The sequence below is a fragment of the Bos taurus genome, chromosome 11 (assembly GCF_002263795.3).
Source record: "Bos taurus isolate L1 Dominette 01449 registration number 42190680 breed Hereford chromosome 11, ARS-UCD2.0, whole genome shotgun sequence".
Taxonomy (NCBI): Eukaryota; Metazoa; Chordata; class Mammalia; order Artiodactyla; family Bovidae; genus Bos; species Bos taurus.
The window spans coordinates 99,065,283-99,092,682 of record NC_037338.1 but is presented as its reverse complement, the minus strand read 5'-3'; the positions used below and the strand labels follow the sequence as shown (position 1 = coordinate 99,092,682).

The 27,400-nt window shown below is 42.5% G+C and overlaps 1 protein-coding gene across 1 annotated transcript; it reads right to left on the bottom strand.

Moving 5' to 3' along the window:
* Nucleotides 1–1,298: 1,298 nt before the first annotated feature.
* GLE1 (GLE1 RNA export mediator) lies at nt 1,299–26,918 on the bottom strand. Its single transcript, NM_001034718.2, has 16 exons — nt 26,761–26,918; nt 23,335–23,556; nt 18,058–18,168; nt 15,689–15,837; nt 15,396–15,456; nt 14,958–15,212; nt 11,944–12,175; nt 11,202–11,314; nt 10,968–11,037; nt 7,018–7,160; nt 6,724–6,914; nt 6,045–6,174; nt 5,144–5,248; nt 3,936–4,018; nt 2,906–2,969; nt 1,299–1,648 (listed from the first exon to the last, which is right to left on the bottom strand). Exons 1-16 carry the CDS (start codon nt 26,857–26,859, stop codon nt 1,580–1,582), a joined length of 2,097 nt encoding a protein of 698 aa, NP_001029890.1. The 5' UTR covers nt 26,860–26,918; the 3' UTR covers nt 1,299–1,579.
* Between the last annotated feature and the right edge of the window lie 482 nt (nt 26,919–27,400).

Here is a 27,400-nt window from a genome sequence, read left to right as displayed (position 1 = left end):
GTAGAGAGGAAGTACAAGTGGCCATGAGATCCACATGCCCTGACACACAGGGAGGCTCTGCCCTAAGGCACTGCTATGAAGCACAGTTTGAAAACTACTCCTCTGCTGACTGGTCCCAATTCTTGTGCTTCGCAGGTAGGGATACTGAGGTTCAGAGAGGGTGAATGATCTACTCAAGGACACGGACATAACAGTGAACTGAGTCCAAGTCTCCCGACTCCTAGTATTCAGTCCATTGTGTCCACATCAAAAAATACTTCCCCATCTGCTGGATAAAACAGGGTCAGTTATTGGCATATAATTCCAAAAACAGAAAAAAAGCAGTTTTCCCAAGGTGAAGGTCAAGAAGACCAAAAAAAAAAAGGGGGGGGGGACATACTACTCTATAGCCAGACTGAGATACCACCATGCCCCTAATGATTTACACAGCTCCAGGTACACAAAACTGATCATACTGAACCAACTAGATACAGCAACAGGCGTTTTTTAAAAACCAAGCTTTATTATTTATATTTTGGCACCATAGGCAGTAATTCACAGAATGGGTCGCTTCAAGCTGTTCAAGATTACCAGGGAACCCCCTCACAAACACACCCCCACATACAACATTTAGAACAGAGGAACAGATTCATGGCCGCCGCCTCTGCAGAATGAAGGAGTCTTTTCATAGAGCAAATCTCACTCTTATCTGAACAGCCAGACTCCGGATTTTTGTAGTGGCTTTAGTCAGGCAAATCTGTCGTCATCCATTGCTCAGAACACGTAAAGAATTATAAGGCCCTGATTCATTGCTTACAGATGCTCAGCTCAAGTACAATGCTGCAAGCCCCATCTCAGCCCATCTTAATTCAAACTGAGAAACAAAGTTTGGTTCGTGCATCCCGAGTCATCCAGGAACCAAATTCCAAAGTAAGAGGATAAATATTCCTTCGTGGTTCAGTATAACATGTTAACAGTCCTAACCCGACACTAAGCTATCTCTGATGCAACTTGGGACTTAGTCATGTCTACATCAGGCATTTCTTCTGAATTTATAAATACTTCACAAGCTGACTAAAGCAGAACCACCATAACCCAGGCCTGCATGTGAAGATTTGGGCCTCAACGATCAAGTGCTGCTTTACAAGGGACCTCGAGTCTTTGTTCATTCCAGAAATGCTGAAAAGGGGCAGCATGCAGGAAGGGGTTGGGTGTAGGAGACTGAAAGCAGTAGGTCGCTTCAGCTCAGAGTGAAACAGTCAAGGTATTAACCTAATTTCTGAAAGACACTTAAGAGACAAAGGAAATAAAGGGTAAGATCAAGTATTAACCTTTTATTCTCATAATTTTTTTTTCTTATTTTCCATAAAAATGAGAAAGGCCAATTTTGTTTACTCTGTCATGCGGACTTCTTTAAGGAGTCACCAGATCTATTAAGGGACCTCTTAGATTTGTGGCCCATGGAAATCTCCTCTCTTTGTCACAAGGTACAAACACACAAAACACACACTGACATGACTTCTCGCAGGTACAGCTGTCTTCAGTCGCTTTATTATTGCCCCTCAGCAACAAAGTGGTAATGGCAGGTGCTGGAGTGACATCAGGAACGCCAGAAGGAGGCAGTCAGGAAGCCCTTGGGGACAGGAACCTCCCTGTGCTGCAGACACTTCTGGTCAGGCAAAGACAAAGAAAACCAATGATTCTCTGATAACACTGCTTCCAACACCTGACAGTTAAAGAAGGATGTGGTATGTAATACATAGTGGAATATTAGCCATAAAAAAGAACAAAATCATGCCGTTTACAGCAACATAAATGGATCTAGAGATTGTCATACTGACGGAAGTCAGACAAAGATAAATATCATATATTACTTACATGTGGAATCTAAAAAAATGGTGCAAATGAACTGATTACAAAACAGAAATTAGAGTCATAGATGTAGAAAACTGTGGTTACCAAGGGGGAAAGGGGAGAGGGATAAATTGGGAGGCTGGGACTGACATATACACACTACTATATATGAAATAGACAATAAGAACCTTCTGTATAGCACACGGAACTCTACTCAATACTGTGTAATGACCTATATGGGAAAAGAATCTAAAAAAGAGTGGATATATGTGTAACTGATTCACTCTGCTATGCAACAGAAACCAACACAACAGTGTAAATTAACTACACTCCAATAAAACTTAGTTTAAAAGGAAAAGGCTGTGGTAAGACCTCTCCTGCATCAGCTAGAGTGGAGGGCAAAGGTCGGGCTGCCCTTGCGTCCGTCCCACCCTCGTCTCCACACACTGGCCTCGCGGTTCACTAGTGCTGCTTATCCAACTGAGCTACTGGAGACTGGACGTCAGCAGGCTGTCTTGGTAGATGCACCACAGAGTTCTCAATGATTTGTCAGAATTTACCTCTTCAACTTTTTTGGCACATGGAAAAAGGAAAGGAGTCTAACTCAAAGTACAGTCTGTTCTCATGAAGAAAAGTGACCAGTTCCCTAGACCTGAGACTGAGAAAAGAACCTTGGCCAAAATGCAAAAAAAAAGTTATCAGTGAGCTAAGATTCATTAAATATATTTTACATGTATTTTATTCTGCACAGGCAGTATGGACAGTGACACACAGAAAAATAATGAAATGGCAGCCCTTAAGGTGAAGAGGGAATGATGGACAAAAAGCAAGGGGGGGTGGTTTCCTGGTGGCCTAGAGGTTAGAACTCAGTGCTGTCAATGCCGAGGGTCTGGGTTCAAGCCCCGGTCGGGGAATGAAGATCCTATAAGCCGCACGGCCAAAAAAAAGTAGGGTTCAGAAAAATCAAGGGTAAGAGACTGCAATCAGTCTGGAGGGGAGGTCCAAGACTTGTCAGACACAGACACTGGAGGCTGACAACAGCTTGGGATATGCTGGTCTAAGGGCACCTTACCTCCAAGAACTGCTTGAGGCGTATGAAGGAACCCATCTGCCCTGAGCTTGTGATGGCTTCAATCCTATAAGGAGAGAAAGAAGACAGTACCTATGGTTCACACATATCTTTTAGAGAAGGGTTAGGGACCTGCTGATCTGGAGGAAGTGGCAGAATGAATGATTCCCAGAGATGTCTTCTAGACTTAGGATGCTGTCACTCTACTAAATGGTCTCAGCACTTTATTTCAGACAAAGGGGTAAAGGAGAAGAGAGCACTGTTGCTTCTCAAGGTCTCTATCATCAGGTGAGATGGGTGTTGTCAATGCCTTTCTCCCTTCAGTGAGTTGAGAGGGATGAGAAAGGGCTTTGAAGTTGAATCCCCCAAAAGAGTCAAGCCAACTGGCTGATCAATCAGTTTCACCAACTGATTTACTGAGCGGGTTTGACTCCTTGGCTTCCTTCATGACTGCATGTTGTCACCATCCCAGATTGAGTTTGGAAAACAAGAGAGTTTTAAATGGGATCGGAATCCAAGATCTTCCTAATTTTTTTTTAATTTAGTCAATAATATTTAAGAGAGACTTAGTAGAGTTCAAAAGTGTTTATTCAAATAACAGAGAGGAGAAGGATGGAGCTGAAGATGTCTCACTCAACACAAGTGCTTCTGACTGAGTCAGAAACAGTATCTGAACTTCCCGGGTGGTACAATGGATAAGAGTCTGCCTGCCAATGCAGGGGACAGGGCTTTGATCCCTGATCTGGAAAGATTCCACATGCTGTGGAGCAGCTAAGCTCACGCTCTTAGGGCCCGTGCCCCACAACAACAGAAGCCATCTCCGCAATAAACCCGCACCCCACAATAAAGGAGAGACCCCATCAGAACAACTAGAGAGGGCCTGAGCACAGCAACAAAGACTCAGTGCAGCCAAAACAAATAAATAAGATAAATTTTTTAAAAAAGAAACAGCATGTGACAGCAGCCACGGGCATCTGGTTTCATGAGTTTTTACCTACCAAATTCTCTGGTGTCTACTCAACAAGTCTAATACCTTGGGAAGTAGTCCTCTTTGATGAGAAGTATCATCTTCCAGAACTGGACCTGGTACTGCTTCATGAGGGCATTCCCACACACCTAGAGGGGAAGGTGCGCACCGTCAGAGCAGGGAATGTAAACGCACACTCAGTCATAAAGGATAATCAGCCCTTTGCCTCTCATTCCTATCAAGAATTTCAGCCGCAATGCCATTCAGCCAGCTAAGCAAGGGAATTAAAATCCAACTTTCTTCTGAAGCATTCTCATGTATGGTAATACCTCCACATTTAACCAGACCGCCAGGTAGCCAGGTGTTTGAGAGGTTGTGACTCAAACTTAATTTACTATTGATTTTAAAGGAATAGCATTACTTCCCAACCTTGGTAATCAAGGTAGAAGGAATACCACGTGTTTTCAATGACTCAGGATCAATGTTCGTTTACTGTGACTGCAGGAGCTGTCAGGTGAGTAGAAACTGTTGGCATTATGGCGCAAGTGGTCTCAGATTTGTTACGGCATGTGCTCCAAGCATTTATTCTTTAAGAGCTGTCTCTTTTTCACAGAAACCCTTATTGGTACCCTATAGTGGGGGCCCCTTATGGGCAGACAGGACTGTACACAGCCTTCTAGATGAGACAGGTACCTGACCCAAGCTGGTTAATCTTATTCTCTCTCCTGTCTATTAGCAATCCCACTGATGGGACACTAGTCCCACTACACTGGGTGACCACACTGAGGCTGAGGGATACAGCCCAGGAGCATCTTCTCCACTGTGTGCCGAGAAGCAGAGAAGGGTGGCCTGCAGAGCAAGCAGAGGCAACCTGCAGGAGGAGCAAACATGAGAAGACCATGCAGTCCCAGAGAGGGGCTCCCTTGGTCCCTGGCAACATCCCAGTTCCTGGTTCCAGGCCCTGGTGGAACCAGGTTCAACTATGCATCCTACCCCCCATTCTCCGAGTGAGTCACTTCTATATCCCCAAAGCAAATTCCTTTTCATCTATACTGGGATGTACAGTTTTCTGTTCTTTATAATGACAAGACATCCACACAGAGAAAGGAAAGTACACTGGGAAGAAAAATCCAAAGCTAGCTTTCTCTTGGGGCTTGGGGAAAAATTTGTAACACTGGCCCCTAATGGTGTTCACCATTAGTCTCTATTTGTTTATTCGTCATGTCATACAGCGGCCCACTGGTGTTCTCTCGTGTGATAATTGTACTACATACCTCTAAGAAGTCAAAGAGGAGGGTGGCCGTCACATCTGACAGGGGCTCCATGTTTAAGATCTGTGCCAACCAGCGCCAACCATGATTTAAGCCATGAGGGTGAGTCTGGGAGCAGAGAGGCTTGGTCAGGATTTAATCTCATTTTATTAAGAGTTCTACATTGCCAACGTTATCACCCAGCCATTACCAAGGGGACATGAACCTCCTGATCACCTAACGTAAGCACATGCCACAGGGCAGAAACAACAGAAGCCAAACAAATTCTGTTTTTAAATATTGCAACACACTGGGACCCACACATTCTTCACTGGATTCCTTCAACACACAGCTGTCAGCCTCAGTTCCAGGAATCCCAGTTACCCTTATAAACAGTTATCTTAGTGACATTTTATTAATTATTCCTGGTACCTTTAGCACGACACCTAGGACATAGCAGGTGCACAGTAACAAGTTCCTAGATTCAGTCAGCTTATATTCCTTTCTCTTTGGGTTTCCAAGTCCATTAACTTCTCCATCTCTCTAATCTCCATTCCTTGCAAAATGAACTAGGCAGGCAGGTCAAAGCCCTGGCCCTCTGCTGTGGCTCTGACATTGACAAGTGTGTATCCTTACACCTTGCTAAGCCTCCGTCTGTCCCTCTGTGAAGTAAGGTATGTAACCTTGGTATGTAACTGGTCTCTAAGGCATCAATTAGTCTCTGAACAAATGACTCTGATGATCCAAAAGTTTCCTAATAATCAATACCCACTTCTCTAAAGAATACCTACGAAGCAGCACTATTCTTTAACTTGTCACATGATGGGACTGTTCCTCTGAAAGGTCGGTATTTCCTTCAGGTAAGATATACTAACATAGACCCTGGTCCGACCGCTCATTATCCATAGTAACCCTTCTCTGCTACCTCTTGTCGGTTTCCATATGGCCACCGGAGCTGGATGATGGCGGCATAGAGGCGGATCATCCCAGACATGCGCTTGAGAAAGTTGTCCTGCTGCTCTACTTTGGAATCCTTCACTTGGTAGCCAAGCATCCTATGTGGTAAGAAAAAATTCAATGTGATAGAGTCAAAGTGAGGGTGACCAATCCATTACTATTTATGGCTAAAAGTAACAACATACCATTACATCTAGAATTGTTACTAATACATTATTACACACGACTACATTGGTAGATGCAATTTTGCTTACAAAACACTCACATCCATTGTCAAATCTGCAACATATAAACCTTGAGAGGTAAATTCCTAGAAGGTAATGAATATTATTACCCCCATTTACAAACAATGAAAAACAATCTTTAAGGAGATGAAAAAATTCCCGTTTTGAAAATCTGTTAATAGTCAAAACAAGGGTAAAATTCTAAGATCCCTGGATTCTAAATCCAGAATTCTTTCCTCTGTACTATATTGATTATTGATACTCAAATCCACAAATTCTAAAAGCCACCCAGTTTGCATGAAGACACTGTATTCTCTGACAAAATGTTCAAGGTACATAAGAGATGCTCTGGGGAGGGGAAATGAATCTCAAGTCTCTCTCTCTTCCATTCATCACCTGGGGACAGTAAGGAGAACACTTCACCTCTGATAGTCTTCCAAAGCCATTCCCTCTTTGAATGCTGGATAGAAAGGAACAGAGTAAGGACACTTCTTGTGCAGGTGAGCCAGGATGAGGGCCCCTACTCTGGGGTGGAGCTCCCAGATCCCGGACGCCACGACCGCGATGGGGAATGCTGCTTCGTGATGGGAGGCCACTTCCTCCTCCCCTTGTTTCTGGGAGCACAGAGAGGGGAGATTTTAAGTTAATATTCAAGAAAGGCTTAAAGGTTAGGCACCAGCCTCTTCTTCCCATACCTTTGGCAACAGGGTTTCTCACCACAAATTTCTCTGCCAGTTTGTACTGGACAAAGTCCAGGCCCTGTGGGTTAAGTGTGACAGACACGGAGCGCCCGCCAGATTGAACAGGTTTTCCAGAAAGTAAGCTGTGGATCTTGTCAAAGATCTCCTTCAGCTTCGAGCCTGGGTATGACAGAGATAGAGTCAGTGATACGATACAACTGCAGTCAATCTATTTTTTTCATCACTGCAATAACAAAGCCTCTGTATAAACCCAGCCCTACAGAAGTTCAGAGCCTAAAGCCAAAATACAGATGCACAAACATATGACAATCAAATACATGTTGTGGAGGATGTGAAAGTACATAGGGTGTGGTATTATTTTGAAGGAATTTGTCATTGGTAGAATGAACTAATTCTGAAACTGACACATCAGAGATGAATAGTATAGAAATAGGTGTTGAATTGTTCTAGATGCGACAGGTGTGGCTGATGTGCCTAAAGGAGTCACTTGTAACTCCAGGGAAAACCTTCTAAAGAATCTCCAATTCACAGTGGCTTCCCCTCCTTCTCTTGGACCTACCTTCCTCTGTAGAAGCTATTATTACATTCATATTATAGATCCTGTGTGCCCCACCTTCTACACTGGCTATTTAGATCAAGATGAGTTAAGCTGAGCTAATCAGCCAGTTGACTGAGTCAATTCCCTGAAGTGGCCAGTCCTGTGACACACACATACGTAAGCAGTGGTGCTGCCATGTGGACCAAAGAACAGCCATCTACAAAAGGAGAATGAAGTGGGCAGAGGGAAGCCTAAGAGAAGAGAGAAAAGGGTCCTAACATTTCTGGCTCCTGAGATCCAGCCCCACTCCTGCCGTAGCAAACTGATTTATCTTTAGGACAAACTCCTCACTCTACCTATTTCTCCTTCCTTTCCTTTTTTTTGGCTTAAGCAGATATGAATTAGTTTCTATTATTTAAAATTAATGTTTGAATGAATACAGCATCTCCAATTTACCTGCCAAGTTCCTAATACCCTGCACCAAGTTCATAATCATTTTAAGAAATGTTTAAAAATCTCAGAAATATCCTCCCTAGACCACTGATTCAGTTTCATTGAAAAAACAGGGAAGAGGGGTGGCACCTTTCTTAGGAATTAAGAGAAAAAGGAAGAAACCAAGAGTTAAATAATGAGATGTCATAGAAATTTCAAGGCCAACAATCCCCTGAAAACAGAAGCAGAGACTCTAACCTGAGATATTAAAATATGTATGTTTCCATCAAATTTACTCAGCTCACGTTCCTGCCAACCTATAATCCTACTATTTCTTTACTGATGGTTTCAGAGGGCCCCACTGGCCATGTTCCCATTCAGTCTCTCTCCCTGTGCCCCTCGAATTAGGAAAATCAGATCCCAGCCCAGTGCCTGACATGGCCTCCCACATTCCGTATGCCACAATGGCACCGTATCTGTCTTTAAGTTCTGTTCCACATTGGACTGCTCATGGACATGCACCTCTAAAGAGGCAGGAATTAGGTCACCTCTTTCTCAGTCGCTCCACATTTACTGAGCACTAACTCTGCAGAATGTCTGTGTCTGACTGGGCTGTAAGCTCTCACAGAGCTTACGATACTGATGGAAACAAAGGGACACAGTTGTGAAGTAGGTAGGAAAATCAAGAACAGCAACTGCTGCTGCTGCTAAGTCTCTTCAGTCGTGTCCAACTCTGTGCGACCCCAGAGACGGCAGCCCACCAGGCTCCCCCGTCCCTGGGATTCTCCAGGCAAGAACACTGGAGTGGGTTGCCATTTCCTTCTCCAATGCATGAAATTGAAAGTGAAAGTGAAGTCGCTCAGTCGTGTCCGACTCTTAGCGACCCCATGGACTGCAGTGCACCAGGCTCCTCTGTCCATGGGATTTTCCAGGCAAGAGTACTGGAGTGGGGTGCCACTGCCTTCTCCGAAGAACAGCAAAACCAGAGCCTAATCAGATACAGACAGTGAACCAGAGGAAGCAGTCATGGGGATGACTCCCGGGTTCAGTTAAGGTGACTGAGTAGATAAGGTGCTACTACTGGTTACTTAGAGCAAACCAGAAAAAAGCTGGGTGAGAGGAGGATGATGAGAGGCCAGCTCGGAACATGCTAAACGTGCGGAGGCTGAGAGATACCTAGGCAGAGATGCCCTGCGGGTAGCTGGAGCAAGGTAACCCGAAGCTCAGAGGAAAGGAATGACCCAGAGACTGAGCTGGGTGTCATGTTGCAGAGGTGAAGTTTGAAGCCAGGGGGGTCTTAGAATGAAAACTGCAGGGTGAAAGCACATGCCCAGGACACACCTACCAGCCAGGTGGGGGCAGGAGACTGAGGAGCCCACAAGAGAGAGAGGGAGGAGGAGAAGCTGGAAATTAATGTTGCATCAGAAACTAGAGGACTAGAAGTGATAGAGAAGGGAATAGTCAACAGGGCCAAAGTGTAACATGAAGATTAGAAAAGACTGAGAAAACACAAAATCAAAAGAAACAGGTTTTAGAATGTGAGTGACAAGCATGTTTAAAGGGAAAGGAGCTTGTAAAGAAAGCCATTTTGTAGAAAACAGAAGAGCTCTCTCTTGAGAGAGATAGGAGGGGATGATAACAAGGCTGCCGAGGCTCGTTCAGGGCCGAGCGGAAGGGGAAGTGTGGGCCGGAAGGGTACTGCATTCTTTGAAACAGGATGGTTTCAAAGCAGGTAAATACAGCTGAGTATTACTGCAGTGGGGGGGTTGGGGGGTTGAGGGGGGAACCTGAAGACCTTACACCTGATGTCTCAGTTTTCCAGACGAAGGAGGAGGCAGGGGTGCCTGTGGTCAACTGAAGGGGAAAGACGGAGGACGAACTTGAGCAGACCAGGAAGGTGTGGGACAACTGTCTGGTCAACCTTGCCCTCAATGCCATGGCTACTAAAGGAAATGGCACTTTCAATTCTAGAAAGTGATACATATTTACTTATTTAGACCTTGTTTTGTTTCAGAAGGAATTTCAGGCAGCAAAGTGATATGTAAGTTCAGTCACAGAGCCTCTCAAAGGCAAGAAGTGCAACTTTCCACGCTTCTTATGCTATGCTATGCTATGCTACGTCACTTCAGTCATGTCTGACTCTGTGTGACCCCATAGATGGCAGCCCACCAGGCTCTCCTGCCCCTGGGATTCTCCAGGCAAGAACACTGGAGTGGGTTGCCATTTCCTTCTCCAGTGCATGAAAATTGAAAAGTGAAAGTGAAGTCGTTCAGTCGTGTCCGACTCTTAGTGACCCCGTGGACTGCAGCCTACCAGGCTCCTCCATCCAGGGGTTTTCCAGGCAAGAGTACTGGAGTGGGGTGCCATTGCCTTCTCTGCCACACTTCTTAGGTAACAAGTTAATCCAGGGAACCTGAATGGAGGTTAAGTCAGAGCAGCTTCCCAGCTGCACAAGCTCCCCAGCTACTTGGCAGCGCAGTCTATACTGTGGAGGCTTCCACATCTGAGCTCTGTTAAAATGAACCTCTGTTTCTAAAGAAGAGGGGTCTTTCCCCTGTGTGGTTCTTCTTCTCTAAATCTCAGTCTCTGGAGAGACTGAGTAGGCATTCTGAATATTCTCATGTATTAACAAGCAGGTTTCGAGTCTGGAAAAGCTAATGTTGTAGGACAAAAGCAAAGAATGCAAGTCACATCCTAGGCTCCCTAAGGGGTGCTTTCCACAGTAACTTCCAATTGTAGCTAAGAGTCTTCCTAAATATTTACTACTAGTACACAACTTATTTAAAAAGAAAAAAGAGTCAACAAACACATAATGATTACCTTCTACACGCAGAGAGTAAACCAGCCAAGGCACATAGCTTATACACCTGATCCAACAGTCAACATTTGCTCAGACATAATCTATTTATAGGAACCTTACAGACAAGTGGATTTGGAATCTCAATAAACACTGGTACAATGAGGTGAAGGGCCATGTTCTTAGCTCTCTGACCAACCTGCAATGGTAGAGATCTGGCTCACTGGAATGGTGGCAGCCTTCTGGAGGTCCATCTTGATCTTTTTGGCCTGCCAGAGGAAAGTAGCAAGAAGGCCAACAGTGTTTTGAAGAGCTGAGTACGTGCCATTAGGATTGGGGATGTGATGTGACAGGCGAGCTACATTTCCTGGGGACATGAGGCTGTGGGGGGGCACCATCAGGCCCAGAGAATGCCCAACTCCTTCCCGCCTACCTGACTATCTTTGCTGTTGCTCAGGCCCTCGAAGGCCAGCACACACCGACTGGAGGCCTCCTGCAGCTGCTGATACCACTGCATTGTACTGTCTTGCACCTTCATCTGGAGGTCTGAGGAATGAAAGACACTTCCATAAAAGGAGAATTGACTGAACACTTAATATGAGCCAGGTACTGTTCTAATCAACTTAAGTAGGATTTGTTGAACATTTAATATGAGTCAGGTACTGTTCTAATTATATATGTATTAACTGCTTTCACTGTCATAATAATCCTACAAGGTACATTCTATCATCTTCATTTTATAGATAAAGAAATAGCCATGGAAAGGTTAGGTAATTCAGCAAAGATACAATGCCAGGAAGTAGAAAAACTAGATTCCCACAGATCTGACTCCAAAAGCAGCATTCTCAACCATTATGCTGTATCAATTCCCTCATGTTTAAACATATATTCTGTACACACTTATTTAAAATACTCAGTAGCAGCAATGTGAAATAATAATATCTACTAGGATTATAGAGAATTTCAAGTCCTCATGGCAAGTGTTGGAATCTGAAGCCAGGCTCCACATCAATCAAAACTGAATGGAAATCATTAAAAGTACCGAATCTTACATTATGTGAAAGTTCTGATAAATTATCCTGTAGCTTAATACAGTATTCAAAACATGTTCTCACTTCTTTTCACATTCTGAATTACACAACACGTTAAAGGACCATTTCCACGCCAAGACCCACCTTCGTTCGGCTTCGCCCCAGGGCCCTGGTTGGGAACGGGCAACTCTTTGTGGGCCTCTGGCCTCTGCTGCATCTGTGACTCTTGCTGCTTTATCCGGGCCTCCTCTTCATCCCGCCTCCTCTTCTCCTCACAGGCCCTGCGGATCTCCTGATGCAAGTTCGAGAGGAGGTCGCGCATTTCCTGTAGCGCTCCCTCAGCCGCAGCTTGGTCCTCTACTGTGGGAAAGCCGTTCTGTCACGGTGACAGAAGCAGAGCTCAGTGGTTATTTCCTGAGCACCTGAGGTGCTGAATCATGCATCACACAAATCCATGTATTTCTAAACTGGAATTGTGTCAAGGGAGTACCCACAGTCAACATGTTGATACCTACTGCTTTCCTGTCCTCTTAAAGGTAATACTGATTTCCCATCACATCCACAGTACCGAAGGGGAGAGCTTTCAATGCTCTCACCAACACTGGGAACCAGCCTGTGTTTTCTAATACCTTTTCCCACTAATAAGTGATACGGCTTCGTGAAGAAACACGCAATTTTAGATCTGGAGAAGAAAATGTTCAAGATGAGGTAGAAAACAGCTTGCTTGCTTTCTGCTGCAACAGCTACTACTGGGGCCATGTCCAAGGGATGGAGAAGCCAACGTGAAGGTGTTCCCATACACAATCTGAACGACAAACTACGACAGATGACATTATACATCAAGTATATAAAGTTCACGTGTTCTTAATGATAGTAAAAAAAAAACAAACCAAAACCTCAAGTCACTGTGGGAAAATGCTAGGAAAGCAACTCTATATTCTGAAGACTGATCAAAGCAAAGACTCAAATATTTATCCTTCCTTCTCTGTATAGACTGTACTTAAGATAGTATATGGGGAAATTTTCTTTGTAGTAGAATTCCAGCTAAAAAATACGGAAAAATGATAGAAAAACTTAAAATTTAGCACCTCTAATGAAATAACAAGTATGAGTAAGGATCAGCAATGGCTACTAAATCATTAGCTAGAGACTCATTGAAATCTTTAAACTGGAAAATAACACTGACAGTATCTGAAACCACCAGTTGACCTTAACATCACAGGTAGAAAGACCGTCAGTAGTCTATGCCTCCTGCTGTGATTCATTAACAAATACACACCCCCAACTATGAAGTACTGCTGTGAGGAAAAAATCAAATGTGATCCGATCAAGCCTCTAGACTGTGCTGTCCGGGAGGGTAGCACACACAGCCACACACGGCTCTTTACATTTAAATTGAAAACTTTCTAAAAATTAAAATACAGTTCTTCAGTCACACCAGTCACATTTCAAGTGCTCAATGGCCATGTGTAGTTACTGCATGGCACAGATATGAACGTTTCCATCATCACCGAAGATTTGTTAGCTCTGCCCTAGAGAAAGTTACAAATTCACAGAAATACAGGGAATAAAAGAACATATAAAAATACACCAAAGGGTTAGGGTTAGCAATTGCACTGAAATCTTCAGAATGCAGAAAATTCTATTCACAACAATCAGATTCTTCAACAATGGCAAAAGAAAAAAGAGAGAGAGAAGGGAGGGGGAGTCTTGAGATTAAAAGACTTACTTAAGTAACAGACACAGCACACCAAAAAGTTGCACCGAGTATGGATGCTGATTTTCCAATCAGTTATAAAAAAAATTATTGAGATAACTGGAGAGATTTGAACACTGACTAGACATTTGATCATACTGAAGAAATTATTAGTTTTTTAGGTATGATATTAGCGTTTTGGTTATGTTAATATAGAGTTTTAGCTTTCAGAGATACACACTAAAGAACTTTCCAGATGAAGCAGTATGCCTGAGATTTACTGTAAAACCATCTGAGGGAAGGGGTGCAGGTGGCACCATAGACAAAAGGAGACTGTCATGTATGGAAGCTGTCATGTATGTCATATGTCATGTATGTCATGTATGGATTCTTGTGGAAGCTGGGGAATGGGTGCCCAATGTACATTATGCTGTTCTCTCCACTTCTATGTAGGTCTGATATTTTTCAAAAAGGAGGACAAACAAAAACCCCAAAGAGAGATATGAAAGGTAACAATAAACTTCTGCCTTAAATGTGATGAATGCTTAAAGCTCTTTCTTTTTTTTAGCCACGCCATGCACCCTGTGGGATCTTAGCTCCCCAACGAGGGACTGAACCTGGGCCCTTCGCAGTGAAAGCAGAGTCCCAACCACTGGACCACTAGGGAATTCCCAGCGCTGAAAGTTCTTAAATTTAGAATTCATACAAGTTGATTTCTTTAAAACACAAACTCTCATAGAGATATGAACTAAGGACAAAGAGCATACAATTCATAAAAGTATGAACTGGTACAACTTAGAGATGTTAACAGTTCAACAATAAGTGTTTTCAATAAATTTGGTATGGTTACGTCGGAAGTTATGCGATTTCATCTGTTCAAATATTTGGGCTTCCCTGATAGTTCAGTTGGTAAAGAATCTGCCTGCAATGCAGGAGACCCTGGTTCAATTCCTGGGTGGGGAAGATCCACTAGAGAAGGGATAGGTTACTTATATTTACTGAATACCTATTACGTGTCAATAGCTGCAGTTTTTAACACTGCCTTAAAAACACCAAAGTATTTGTCACAATTATAGTAATTATGCTTTCAAAATGTCATGTTAACTGGAAAAAGCAATACCCATTTCGGTAAGGTTTTAACTTTTATCATAAACATGGCAGGTGTCCAGTATATATTAATGAACTAAAGTGTTCTTCAATTAGACAAAACAAATATTTTTTAACCTAAGGTAAGAAACTCTCTATCTACAGAAGCCAAATTAGGGTGGGGAATCTCTCTCTCACACACACACTCTCTCTCTCTCTCTGTCAGAGAAGAAATAAATGCTAACCGTGGTTGTCTCCAGGTAAGAGGATGATAAGTGATAATAAGCAGGTGATATTTTTAAATCACAAAACCATTTTGCTTTTAAAGTTCTTCATTTCAAAGACAGGAGAGAGAATGTTCTTGAAGCCCCCTCACCTCAGAAGTGGCCCGGATGATCCCTGAGACAAGACTGCACAGCTGGTTGCCTCGGGTCCGGAAGGCAGACAGGTCGACCTGGAGCAGGTCCCTGTGCTGGTCCGAGGCGTCCAGCTGCTGGCTGAGGTGCAGCACCTCCTCCTGCAGGGCGTAGAGGCCACGCAGGCGGGCCTGGCCTTCTTCCTTCCGGAGCCGCTCCTGCTCCTCTTGCTTCAGGCGCTGCTGCTCCGCTTCCCGCAGCTTCAGGTTGAGGATCTACAGAAAGGGCTGTCAAGTTAAGGGGCTCCTGGGACTTCTCCTTCTACATTCCTCCAGTCCCACGCGGACTGCCTGTTCTCACAGATGGGCCCCAAGTCAGCCACAGAGTGGCAAGACAGAGGCGGGTCCTCTGTGACTGCCAGACAGTGAACACCCACACGGATTCTCCCGGGCGCTGACCTTCGCTCTGTGACGATGCTCGGCTTTCAGCTTCTCTTGCTGCCCCAGGGCTTCTCTGGAGCTGAAGGAAATATGGAGGGAGGAAGAGTCAGGGATGCTTCCTAAAATTGTTCTGCCTCTCTTTGATTTGCATTGGTCATCTTTGCAAGGTTGATCCTTTTTCTAGGTTATAAGCTTCTCTGGCTATTTTATTTTGGCATGTAAGGACTCAGATTCTTCCCTCTGGGTTTTATGTTGGGAAAGAGCTCTGGTTGACCATGCTGACATTCCCCTTGTAATTCAGGGAGACTCACCTCTTCTCCATTACTTCCCGTAAGTCCTGGAATTCTTTATGATGCTTCAGTTCCTTTCGTTCATCAAACCGCTTCAGCTGTTCAGATGCCATCTCAGAAAGGGCCCGGACCTTCTTCTCCTGCTCCTCCTGCCACTGCCTCAAGCCCTCCTGCAAAGGGTCAGCACCTGCTCTCTGGAGCTCCATTATACCCTGCTCATCTACCCCTGTGAGACGCCCTCCCATCAGGCCTTAACCCCATCAAAGATATTCCGGGGCATGGAATCATCTTCCTATTTCTCAAAATCTTTGCTTGAATCACCTGTCCCCTTTGGGTCAATCTTTAAATTCAACTGTTGTGGAAAGCTTTCCCAATTTGCTCCATACTGTTCCTGTCACTCCAGCATAAGCAAGAATGGATGGGATTTTACCAATATATTATCAAATAGCCCTGCACTTTTAACTTTCCAACCTGTGCATTCTTTTTTTTTTTTTTTGGCCACGCCCTGTGGCTTGTGGGATCTTAGCTCTCCCACCGGGGATCAAACCTGGGTTCTCGGCAGTGAAGGCAGGGTGTCCTAACAACCGGACTGCCAGAGAATTTCCATCCTGTGTATTCTGATGAGGGCTTCAGGGTCATCTACAGAAATTCTTATTCTAATTCTGTAACTATGCTATTCCTATCTCACTTCTTTCCATAAGTTATTATCTCTGCCTAGATTCTTTTCCTCCATCTTCACTTAGGAACATCCCTTTCTTATATACCTAAAGGTACCAGGTATTTCATTTATTATTCACAAGAGTACTCACATTTGACTTTTAAGGGCATTTAGACATTTTAACTATCAAAATTTAAAGTGTACCTATCCTCTGACACTTGTTCCATTTTACAAACTTGTCCTGAGGAAATACTTGCCTATGTGTGCAATGATATATGCATAAAAATGTTCATTACAGCCCTGTTGATAACGAATTTGAAACAATTTAAATCAACAGGGAAATAAGTATAGTAGGTCATCCTAGAGAATACGCTATAGTCTTTAAAGAGAATAACATACTATATATATATAGGCATGGAGATATATCAAAACATACTTTTAAAAGATATCAAGGTACTCTATTCTGAAACTTATTTTGCAACACGAGGGGGATTATCAGCAGTGAAAAACTCTCTACTTAGGTCTGGAAGACAGAAAGACCATGGACAAGTAATGACTGACAGAGCAGAGCTGAGAAAACCTGAACACACACACTCTCTGTCTCCCTCTAACCATCCCCCACCGTCTCCACGGCTACATCCTTGAATCTAAGCACTCATCACCCTTTTTCATCCAGTGTCAAAGTGACGGCTTAGTGAGTGTTGCTCTCTCTTACTCAGACTATAATAGTCTTCTAACTATAGTTCACTCATTTCTCTTGCTTACTTCTGCCTCTCCCTCCAGCAAATAAACTCTATGAGGATATGGACTGTGTCTCCTTTGTTCATTGTTTTATCTAGACATACATTCTAAAGGAGATCAGTCCTGGGTGTTCATTGGAAGGACTGATGCTGAAGCTGAAACTCCAATACTTTGGCCACCTGATGCGAAGAGCTGACTCACTGGAAAAGACTCTGATGCTGGGAGGGATTGAGGGAAGGAGGAGAAGGGGACGACAGAGGATGAGATGGCTGGATGGCATCACCGACTCGATGCACATGAGTTTGGGTGAACTCCGGGAGTTGGTGATGGACAGGGAGGCCTGGGGTGCTGCGATCCATGGGGTCACAAAGAGTCGGACACGACTGAGCAACCAAACTGAACTGAACTGAGAACAAAAGTGCTCAATAAATATTTGGTGATTCCATGAATAAACGGATGAGGGTAGATGCTAGAATTTCACTTTATAAACTCACCTATCTGTAAAAATTTTTACAAAAGCATGCATTGTTTTTCTAATAAAAAAAGTAGTCACCTGAAAGTATCACACCATTTTTAATCAGCTATACCCTAGTACAAAATAGAAATTAAAAAAAATAAAGTTAAATAAACATTAAAATAGTGTTATCCTTTTTTTCAAGAAGCTGTTAAAGTCCATCTTCTCAGTATAATCTTATCTGACAATGCAGATCATCTTCAAATTTTGGAAAAGTAAATGGAAGCCAAGAAAGTCTCAGTAATCTTCCTAGGGTCACAGGTAAATTAGAAAAGCTAGGACCTGAAACCAGCTTTGACTTGAGAGAGCTTACTCGTGACTGTTACACTGTAACCATCTCCCTAACTGAGATGAAGCCACTAGTAGGTGGGTAGGGTGATCAGCATGTGGTGGACATTCTTAGTCCCTGAGGAACTGCATTTGAATATGGCTCCCTAGGGTCAATGTCAAGCCTGCCTTACTTCACGGGTTACTTACTGCTCCTTTCATTCTGTGCACCAGCTCATACATGCGGATGCAGCCTTCCACTTTCATCCCCCGGGGGGACTGAAGTACCACAGGCTCTGTATGTGGAGACTCATATTTGTCCTATATAGACAGAAGACAGAAAAATTAAGCTTTTAAGATGGTCAAGTTGGTATTATTCTGTCTGAACAAAAAAGCCACATCCCCGCTTACAATCAGCAACCAATAACAACAAAACAATTTAGGTGCTTTTCATGATATTGACCTTATTCTAATTGTTCTCCTTAGCAAATTAAGTGGGTGTTTTTGCTTTGGACAGTTTTTTTGTGTTATTTTTTTTGCTTGCTTCTTTATTTTGATATGCCTAATGTATTCCCCTTTTTTTCTTTTCTAATAAGTGTCCATTTTTGCTGGGGTGGGTTGGACGGAGAAACCCCAGCCCACATTCCTAGTTCATCCATGCCCCCTAGCCTCAGGGGTCAGTAGCCATGAGATCAGCCCAGCAATCAAAGTACTCTATTCCTCTGTACCCAGTGTCTACTTCAGGAACGAGGCTTATGACTTAAGCCAGAGTCTACCTCTGAACTTTTCTTTTTTATATATCTATTTATTTATTTTTAATTGATTGATGACTGCTTTACAATTTCTGAACTTTTCCAATGGAGGTATTTTGGAGGGATTTCTCTTCTTCTGGGGACGCTAACCTAAGCAGGTATCTGTCTAGGGCTATCAACAGACATCTTGCCACACAGTCTATCTGAAAGATGAAATCAAGAAGTTACACAGAACTGAGAGAAGAGAAGCAAAGCCCCGTGTTTGAGTCACTGGATCAAGTCAGAAATAATATCAAGGAGAGACAAGCAGAAAATAGATCCTCCAGATCAAACTGATTCCACATTCCTAGACTTCCTGGTTATATGAACTATTAAATTTCTCCCCTGACCCCTTTGTTTTGTTTAAGCTAGTTTAAACTAGGTTTTCTGTTACTTACATACCAGAAATTCCTAATGATACAATTTGTTATTTAAAGCCATTCAAAACTTTACTTAAACCTTAAGAATTATGGAATTTTATACCTGGAGAGGCCCTCAACAATTTAGTCCAGTACCAGATTTACAGATGAAGAAACTGAGGGAAAAGGGAAAAAACTGTAGGGAGAGAGGCATCTTTCCCTCAGATGCCTGTCTGAGGGTATGCCACAATACTGGCAGGATCAGAACTGGAAACTGCTGCCTCTGAGAAGCTGCTCACAGAAACTTTTTTTTAATCTTGAAATAATTACAACTCATTGGAAATTGCAAAAAATGTACAAGGAGGCTCATGCACTCTATATTTACCCAGTTTCCTCAAATAGTAACATCTTTCACAAATACAGTAAAATATCAAAAACAGTAAACTGATGGTACAAGTCACATAACTTGTTCAGATTTCACCAGTTCTGACAGGAATTCACTTGGGTGTGTGTAGTTTTATGCCATTTTATCTCACGTATAACAACGATTATAAAGGTCAGAACTGTTCACCACAGAGATCCCTGGTGCCACACCTTTACATCTCCTACCCGTTCTCCAACTCTATAATGACTGTATTTCAACAACCTTAAATAAATGGAACCACATGGCACATAATCTTTTTTCTTTTGGCTGCTCCACATAGGATCTTAATTCCCCAACCAGGGATCAAACCTGCGCCCCCGCACTAGAAGCCTTCATCCCAGTTTTAATTTGCATTCCATTAATGCCTAGTGATTGAACGTATTTTTGTGCACTTATTTTGTCATCTGTGTATCGTCTCAGGTGAAAATGTCTGTTCATATCTTTTGGTCATTTTCTAATTGAAGGTTAGAAAGTTTCTGTTTAACCTTTGAGAGTTTTAAAAATATATTCTAGATATATAAACCTTTGTCAGACATCTGATTTGCAACTATTTTCTTCCAGTCACGAGTTTATTATTTTTCTACTGAGAATTTCTTAAAAAACATTTACTTATTTATTTGGCTGCTCAGAGTCTTGCAGCATGCAGGATCTAGTTCCCTGACCAGGGATCAAACCCAGCCCCTCTGTACTGTGAGTTTTAGTCACTGGACCATCAGGAAAGTCCTCAGGTTTTTTATTTGATGAGGTCCAATGTATTAATTTTTCCTTTTATGGATTTAGTTTTTAGTGTCAAATCTAAAAACCCTTCAACTGACCCTGCTGCTGCTAAGTCACTTCAGTCGTGTCTGACTCTGTGCGACCCCATAGACGGCAGCCCACAAGGCTCCCCCGTCCCTGGGATTCTCCAGGCAAGAATACTGGAGTGGGTTGCCATTTCCTTCTCCAATGCATGAAAGTGAAAAGTGAAAGTGAAGTCGCTCAGTCGTGCCTGACTCTTAGCGACACCAAGGACTGCAGCCTACCAGGCTCCTCCATCCATGGGATTTTCCGGCAAGAGTACTGGAGTGGGGTGCCACTGCCTTCTGATAATGTTTTTTTCTCCTAAAGTCTCATAGTTTTACATTTTGAGTTAATTTTAATGTAAGTTATGAGGTTTAGGTTGAAGTTCATTTTTGCACCTAAGATGAGGTGCAAAATATAAACTTAAAAGTAAACTTCTTATGCATGGAATCATGCAGTCTTTCATAATATGAATAACCATCTCTGTCCTATATTACTTTTTAGGATTATTATTTACTGTACTATAAATTGTTACTTATTGCAAATAACTCTCACAAAGACATTTCCCCAAAGAAGTTATACAAATGGCTAATAAGAACATGAAAATATGCACCACATCACTAATCATTAAGGAAATGCAAATCAACACCATAGGAGATATACTTCTTACCCACTAGGATGGCCACTGTGGGGGAGGAAAAAAAACCAACAGTAAATAACAAATATTAGCAAAGGTATGGCAAAATCGAAACCCTTGTGCACTGCTAGTAGGAATATAAAATGGTACACTTGCTGTGGAAAACAATACGATGGGTCCTCAAAAATTTAAACACAGAATTACCACATGATCCATCAATTCCACTTCTGGGTACATACCCCAGAGAACTGAAAACAGCTACTCAAACTAATAGATGTACATGCATGTTCATAGCAGTACTAATCACCAACAGCCAAAAAGTGGAAGCAATCCAAATGTTCAGAGACAGATGAATACAGTGTAATACTATTCAGCCTTAAAAGGAAGGAAATTCTAGCACATGCTACAACATGGATGAACCCCTGAAGACAGTATGCTAAGGGAAATAAACCAGTCACAAAATGACATACATGATTCCACTTTTATCAAGTATGTAGAATTGTCAAATTCATGATGGTTTTTAGAGACTGGGGATGGGAGGAAATCAGGAGTTACTGATTAATGAGTATTCTTAGTTTGGGATGATGAAAAAGTTCTGGAGATGGATAGTGGTGATGGTTATACAACACTATGAATGTGCTTAATGCCACTGAATTGTGACATTAAAAATGGTTAAATGGTAAATTTTATGTCATGAATATTTTGCTAATTAAAAAAATATGTTTGCACCCTTTTATCTTTGATGCCTATTATTTGGGCATTTACTTTAAGACAGCTAGAAGATATACTTTAAGATTAAAAAGAGAAAGCTCTCTCTGCAGAAAGTTTTTCAGAGGAGTATCTTTAAAAGCAATGAAATGGAAAAACATAAATGCTAAATAATAAAGGAACAGTTCAATAAATTACAGGATATTACATATCCTGTAAGTAGATATTTACAAAGGTGGAAATAACATGAACAAATAATTCAAATAGTTAGCAAACAAAGTAAAGTCAGAAAGGAAAATTAGAACACGGAAGTACACATACAATTTAATTATGCAAAGGTATAAGGATGCAGGCTTATGAGACTGGAAAGGAGTAACTGTTGACTGAAATGATGAGATCATAGGGAGATTTAACTTCTTCCTTTTGATGTAATGTTTTCAGTAACCAAAAATTTTCAGTGAGTATGAACAAAAAGGACTTTGTCTTTTGGAACCCAAACATGAAAAAAGTAATCTCTACCTTTCTAAAGAGTTGCCTAGTCTTATTCTGCTGACACAAAAACCTAGAAAAAGCAAAATAATGCTATAATGCATTATTTTAGTTTAGAAGGCTTTTCTTCTTTACATTCTTAGGCCAAATACTACTTCCTATATCTTACTTTGATCCAGAAAGGATTTAATGCAGCTTATAAAGAACATAAAATATAATAACAAGCACAAACTAATAGTCAGAAAACATATTAAACAGAATGAGGCAGATATATAGAGATAGAGACAGAAACGAATCATCTCTAAGATATATTGTCAAGTGGAAACACAGAAACCAATGAAAACAAACAAGATCCACAATAGTATATTCTAGCAACTTTGTTTAAAGAGAAAGAAAAAAAACAGAAATGAAGAAAAAGAAGTACACATGGAACCTCTCTGACCACCCAGTGGTTAAGACTCTGTGCTCCCAATGTAGGGGGCAAGTGTTTGATCCGTGGTCAGAAAACTAAGATCCCACATGCCACACAGTGTGGTCAACAGATTAATTTAAAAAAATATAATCACCAAAAAGAAAATACATATGTTCTTACATATCTGTACTTATACAAACTAACTCTGGAAACAGGAAGAAAGAGAAGAGCAAAGCACAGCAGAGCATCAATAACAATTTGTTTTTAAGTGGGAGAACTATCTCATCCTCTGTCGCCCCCTTCTCCTCTTGCCCTCAATGGAGGTGACAGAGGATGAGATGGTTAGATGGCAGCATCAACTCAATGGACGTGAGTTTGACCAAACTCCAGGAGATAGTGAAGGACAGGGAAGCCTGGTGTGCTACAGTTCATGGGACTGCCGAGTCGGACACAACTCAGTGACTGGACAACAATAACAACAATAAGAGAAACAAAGGCAGGAACAAAATCGAACCAAAAAGTTACAAATTCATTTAGAACCAGTGATAAGGTATGTAAGTCTAAGAGCAAGTATAAAATTCATTCTCAGTCTTCCAGCAGGCAACAACAAAAAGGGAGACCTTAAGAGTTAAATGTAATGCTTATGAGAAAAAACAATCCAACTGCTCAAGAAATTAACCACTATTCTTGGTATTAAGAGAGGAATTTCTCTCTCTGGTCTTCATAAAAAGATGTGGTAAACACTGTTCCTACAAATAGCTACATGAAGAATAAGCAATCATTACTTTCTCAGAGTAAAGTCCTTGTAGTATGACAATGATATTATAAGTTAGACACTTCAACTTTGCAGCCACCATTGTCTGTCCTAAGCTGAGTAAAAACCTTACCTTGGTTCCATTTGATGTTGCTGAGGAGACTGGTGAGTAGGCAGGGTTTCTGAGAGGAGATCTGGGAACAGATGAAGGTTGGTCGAGGGCTGAAGTAGACACAGAGGATGCTGACGTCTCAGAGGGAGGTGCGTTCTTTTGTATGTGGGGCAGGACATGATCTACTACCCATCCAGAGTATGAAGACAGCTTGGGAAGAGACATACATTCTTGTAAAACATCCTAGGAGACAAGATAAAAGTTAAGTCCAACTTGCATGTTAACTGATCTAAGAAACCAAAAAATAATTTTGTCCTTATAATCCACTATATGCTTTACTGAAAACCTAAGAAGTCCTAATAAGCATAAATATATACATACATGCTGCCGCTGCTGCTAAGTCACTTCAGTCGTGTTCGACTCTGTGCGATCCCATAGACAGCAGCCCATTAGGCTCCTCTGTCCCTGGGATTCTCCAGGCAAGAATACTGGAGTGGGTTGTCATTTCCTTCTCCAATGCATGAAAGTCAAAAGTGAAAGTGAAGTCGCTCAGTTGTGTCCGACTCTTAGCGACCCCATGGATTGCAGCCTACCAGGCTCCTCCATCCATGGATTTTCCAGGCAAGAGTACTGGAGTGAGGTGCCATTGCCTTCTCCGATATACATACATACCAAGACCCAAAGTAACTGTATTAACAATCAGAGATGAAAAGAAAGTACAGTAGTTTCTTGATAATGATCTTGACTACTACCTTTTTAGAGTATCAGACTAAACAATCCTAACTGCAGAAAAAGGAACAATTCACAAAGATGGTCATTAAAGTAGACCTGAAAGCAACCTAAAACGTTGGAATGGAGAAGAACATATGAGGAATTTTGAAGTAAACTATGGCATACACACGACATGAGTCTGAATGAACTCCAGGAGTTGGTGATGGACAGGGAGGCCTGGCGTGCTGCGATTCATGGGGTCGCAAAGAGTCGGACACGACTGAGCGACTGAACTGAACAGATGGCATAAACACTCAGTGAATATTAGTCATTTAAAAGTGCTGTGAATTCTATGTAAGATTCAATTTTTTCCAGTTTTATTGAAAAACAGACATACGTCACTATAAAAGTGTAAGGTGTAAACATGATGGTTTGATTTACATAGATTATAAAATGATTAAATAGGTTCAGCTAACATGCATCTTATCCCATGTGTGCACACATGCCAAGTTGGTTCAGTTGTGTGCAACTCTTTGTGACTCTATGGACTGTAGCCTGGCAGGCTCCTCTGTCCATGGGATTCTCAAGAATACTGGAGTGGGTTGCTGTGTCCTCCTCCAGGAGATCTTCCCGACCCAGAGATTGAACCCCCATCTCTTACATCTGCACTGGCAGGCGGGTTCTTTACCACTAGTGCCATCTGGAAAGCCCATCTTCTCATATAGGTAAAATCAAAAGAAAGAAAAAAGGACTCTCAACATGTACTCTCTTAACTTTCTTACATATGGTATAGCTGTGTTAGCTACAGGCATCAAATTGTATCTTACATCCCTCGTACCTTTATTTTTGGATCCCATTTCAAAAGGTGTTTTTTTGTTTACTTTACGTTTCTGATATTTCATTGTTAGTGTAAAGAAATGCAACAGATTTCTGAGTGTTAATCTTGCATCTTGCTCCCTTGCTAAATTTATTTATCAGTTCAAACAGTTCTTGTGTGGAGTCTTTAGGGTTTTTTACATACAGTATCATGGCAGCTGTATATAATGACAATTTTACCTCTTCCCTTCCAATTTGGATACCTTTTTATTTTTTCTTGTCTGACTGCTGTGGCTAAGACTTACAATACTATATTGGACAGAAGTGGTGAGAACAGGCATCGCTGTCTCATTCCAGATTTTAGTAGGAAGTTTTTCAGCTTTTTACAACTATGGAGTATTGTGCTGGCATGTGGGTATGTCATAAGTAGCTTTTATTATGTTAAGATAGGTTCCTTCTATACACACTTTGATAAGAATGGATTTTTGTCATGAATGGATGTTGAATTTGAGTCAACAACTTCCTCCTCATTCTTTACACCAAAATAAATTCCAGAAGCAATGCTTCAAATGTAAAAATAAAACCACACACACAAAAAACACCATAAAACAGGAATAAATTTTAACTGACAAACTAGAAAAAAAATACGCAATGTATGACTCAGATAAAGTAATATTATTATCCCTAATACATAAAGAACTTACAAAATACTGGCAAAACCCCAACAAGAAAATGAGCAAAATGAGCCTAAGAGATATAAACTGGCAATTCAAAAATAGATATAAAATTGGCTCTTAACACCATTTGGGCACATCACAGAAAAGGTTGATTAAGGGAGAAGTCACCAATAAACGCTAAGAGTGGAGGTTTGACAAAATACTAATTACGTACATTAGTATTAGGAAAAATGATGAATTTTAAGTGGAAATATCTAGCAGATGCCATTGTGATCAACTGATAAGTGTTAGCATCACCAGTGCTGGGATGGGCTGAAGCAATTATGTGCTACGGATTTAAGTTACTGAGAACACCTCATCATTTCTGCGTTATTCGTGCCAAGAATGCATAACCCGAGTCGACATCGAACAGACTGATGGAATTCATCGAACAGACTCATGATGGAATTCATCCTATAGAATGTAAGGTATATATACTCTTTAAAACTGTCAAAGACAGAGAAATGCTTTAGAAGTGCTATATATTTCCGTTTGAAGAGACTTCATACCTGTAGCTAGATTACGAGCAACGCGGGAAAAGGCTATGCCTTAAATATCGCGACATTCCCCACCTGCGCGGTCTATTACACAGTTCAGCACATCTTAGATGCAGCGACCACGCCCCCACTGTTTCCAGGTGTGCCCGATGCCATCTAAAAATTTGGTCAGGGTAAGAGCTGAAGGGCGCGCGCCACAGAGGAAGAGACGGTTGGATGGCATCACTGACTCAATGGACATGAGTCTGAGCAAGCTCCGGGAGATAGTGAAGGACAGGGAAGCCTGGCGTGCTGCAGTCGCCAAGAGTCAGGCACGAGTGAGCGACTGAACAACCACCACCAACAACCGCTCACCGCTCAATCCGATCTCCCAACACAAGAGACGCGCAGTAATAAACTGACCCTGAGAGGCCAGGGCTGCTTTGACAACCAGAGCGGAGGCGCCTAACTTCGGCAGCGGGGAGCAATGAAGCCTTCAGAGAAGAGCATTTCTGAAGGGGAGCTCCTGAGAAGCTAGAATAGTGGAGAGAAATAGAGAGCAAACTGTAGGACACGGCGACGCACACACAGGAATCAAGAAGCGGACGCGTGTTGTGACAAAGAACGCAGGGGCTCCTCGGAGGTGGGCTTGCCAAAGGCTAAGGAAGGGCAGAGGCCCCGGACGAAGGGCGGGTGGGATCGCCGCCCGCTTAGGGGCCACTGCTTACCTCACCCCGCAGCAGCCAGTCGCGGTCGTAGCAGAGGCGACCTTTGTCGCAACTGCGCAGAGCCTGCAGAGTTTCCCAGCAGCGACCCTCAGAAGGCATGGCCTGCCCAGCTACAGATCTTTAGACGCCCCGCTTGTGACAAAACAAATCCTCGAATCAGCCGCCCGGAAACAGGTCCTAACTTCCGCTTCCGGGGCGGACAGGCAGGAGCATAGTTCAACTCCGCCCCCATGGCTGCGTGGTCCCGCCTCTCGCACCAAGCCCGCCCACCCATGCGCCTGCGCACAGGACTTGGCCCGTGGTTCCTGCTTCCTGCCACGGCTTTAGACCTAGGAGCTTCGTTTGGGTGGGCCTTATAGGTTACAGAAAAGTGAATAGGTTTGATGAGGTTGTCAAGTTGGAATCCTCATACACTACCAGTGGGACTCTAAGATGAGGCAGCTCCTGTGGAAGACAGTCTGGCAGGTCCAGGGGTTGACTGTGCCCTTCCACTGGCGGGGAGGCTTGGGTTCCATCCCAAGTCAGGGCATTAAGCTTCCACATGCCATCCAACCGTCTCATCCTCTTGCCCCGTTCTCTTCCTGCCCTCAATGTTTCCCAGCAACAGGGTCCTTTCCAATGAGTTGGCTCTTCGCATCAG

Excerpts from the sequence above, each read along its gene's own strand:
- GLE1 (NM_001034718.2), bottom strand. The coding sequence starts at position 26,859 with ATGCCTTCTGAGGGTCGCTGCTGGGAAACTCTGCAGGCTCTGCGCAGT. Across the intron at positions 6,175-6,723 it reads GCTTTGGAAGACTATCAGAG|GATGCTTGGCTACCAAGTGA; the intron begins GTGAAGTGTTCT and ends CTTACCACATAG. Across the intron at positions 4,019-5,143 it reads TCCTCTTTGACTTCTTAGAG|GTGTGTGGGAATGCCCTCAT; the intron begins GTATGTAGTACA and ends CTTCCCCTCTAG.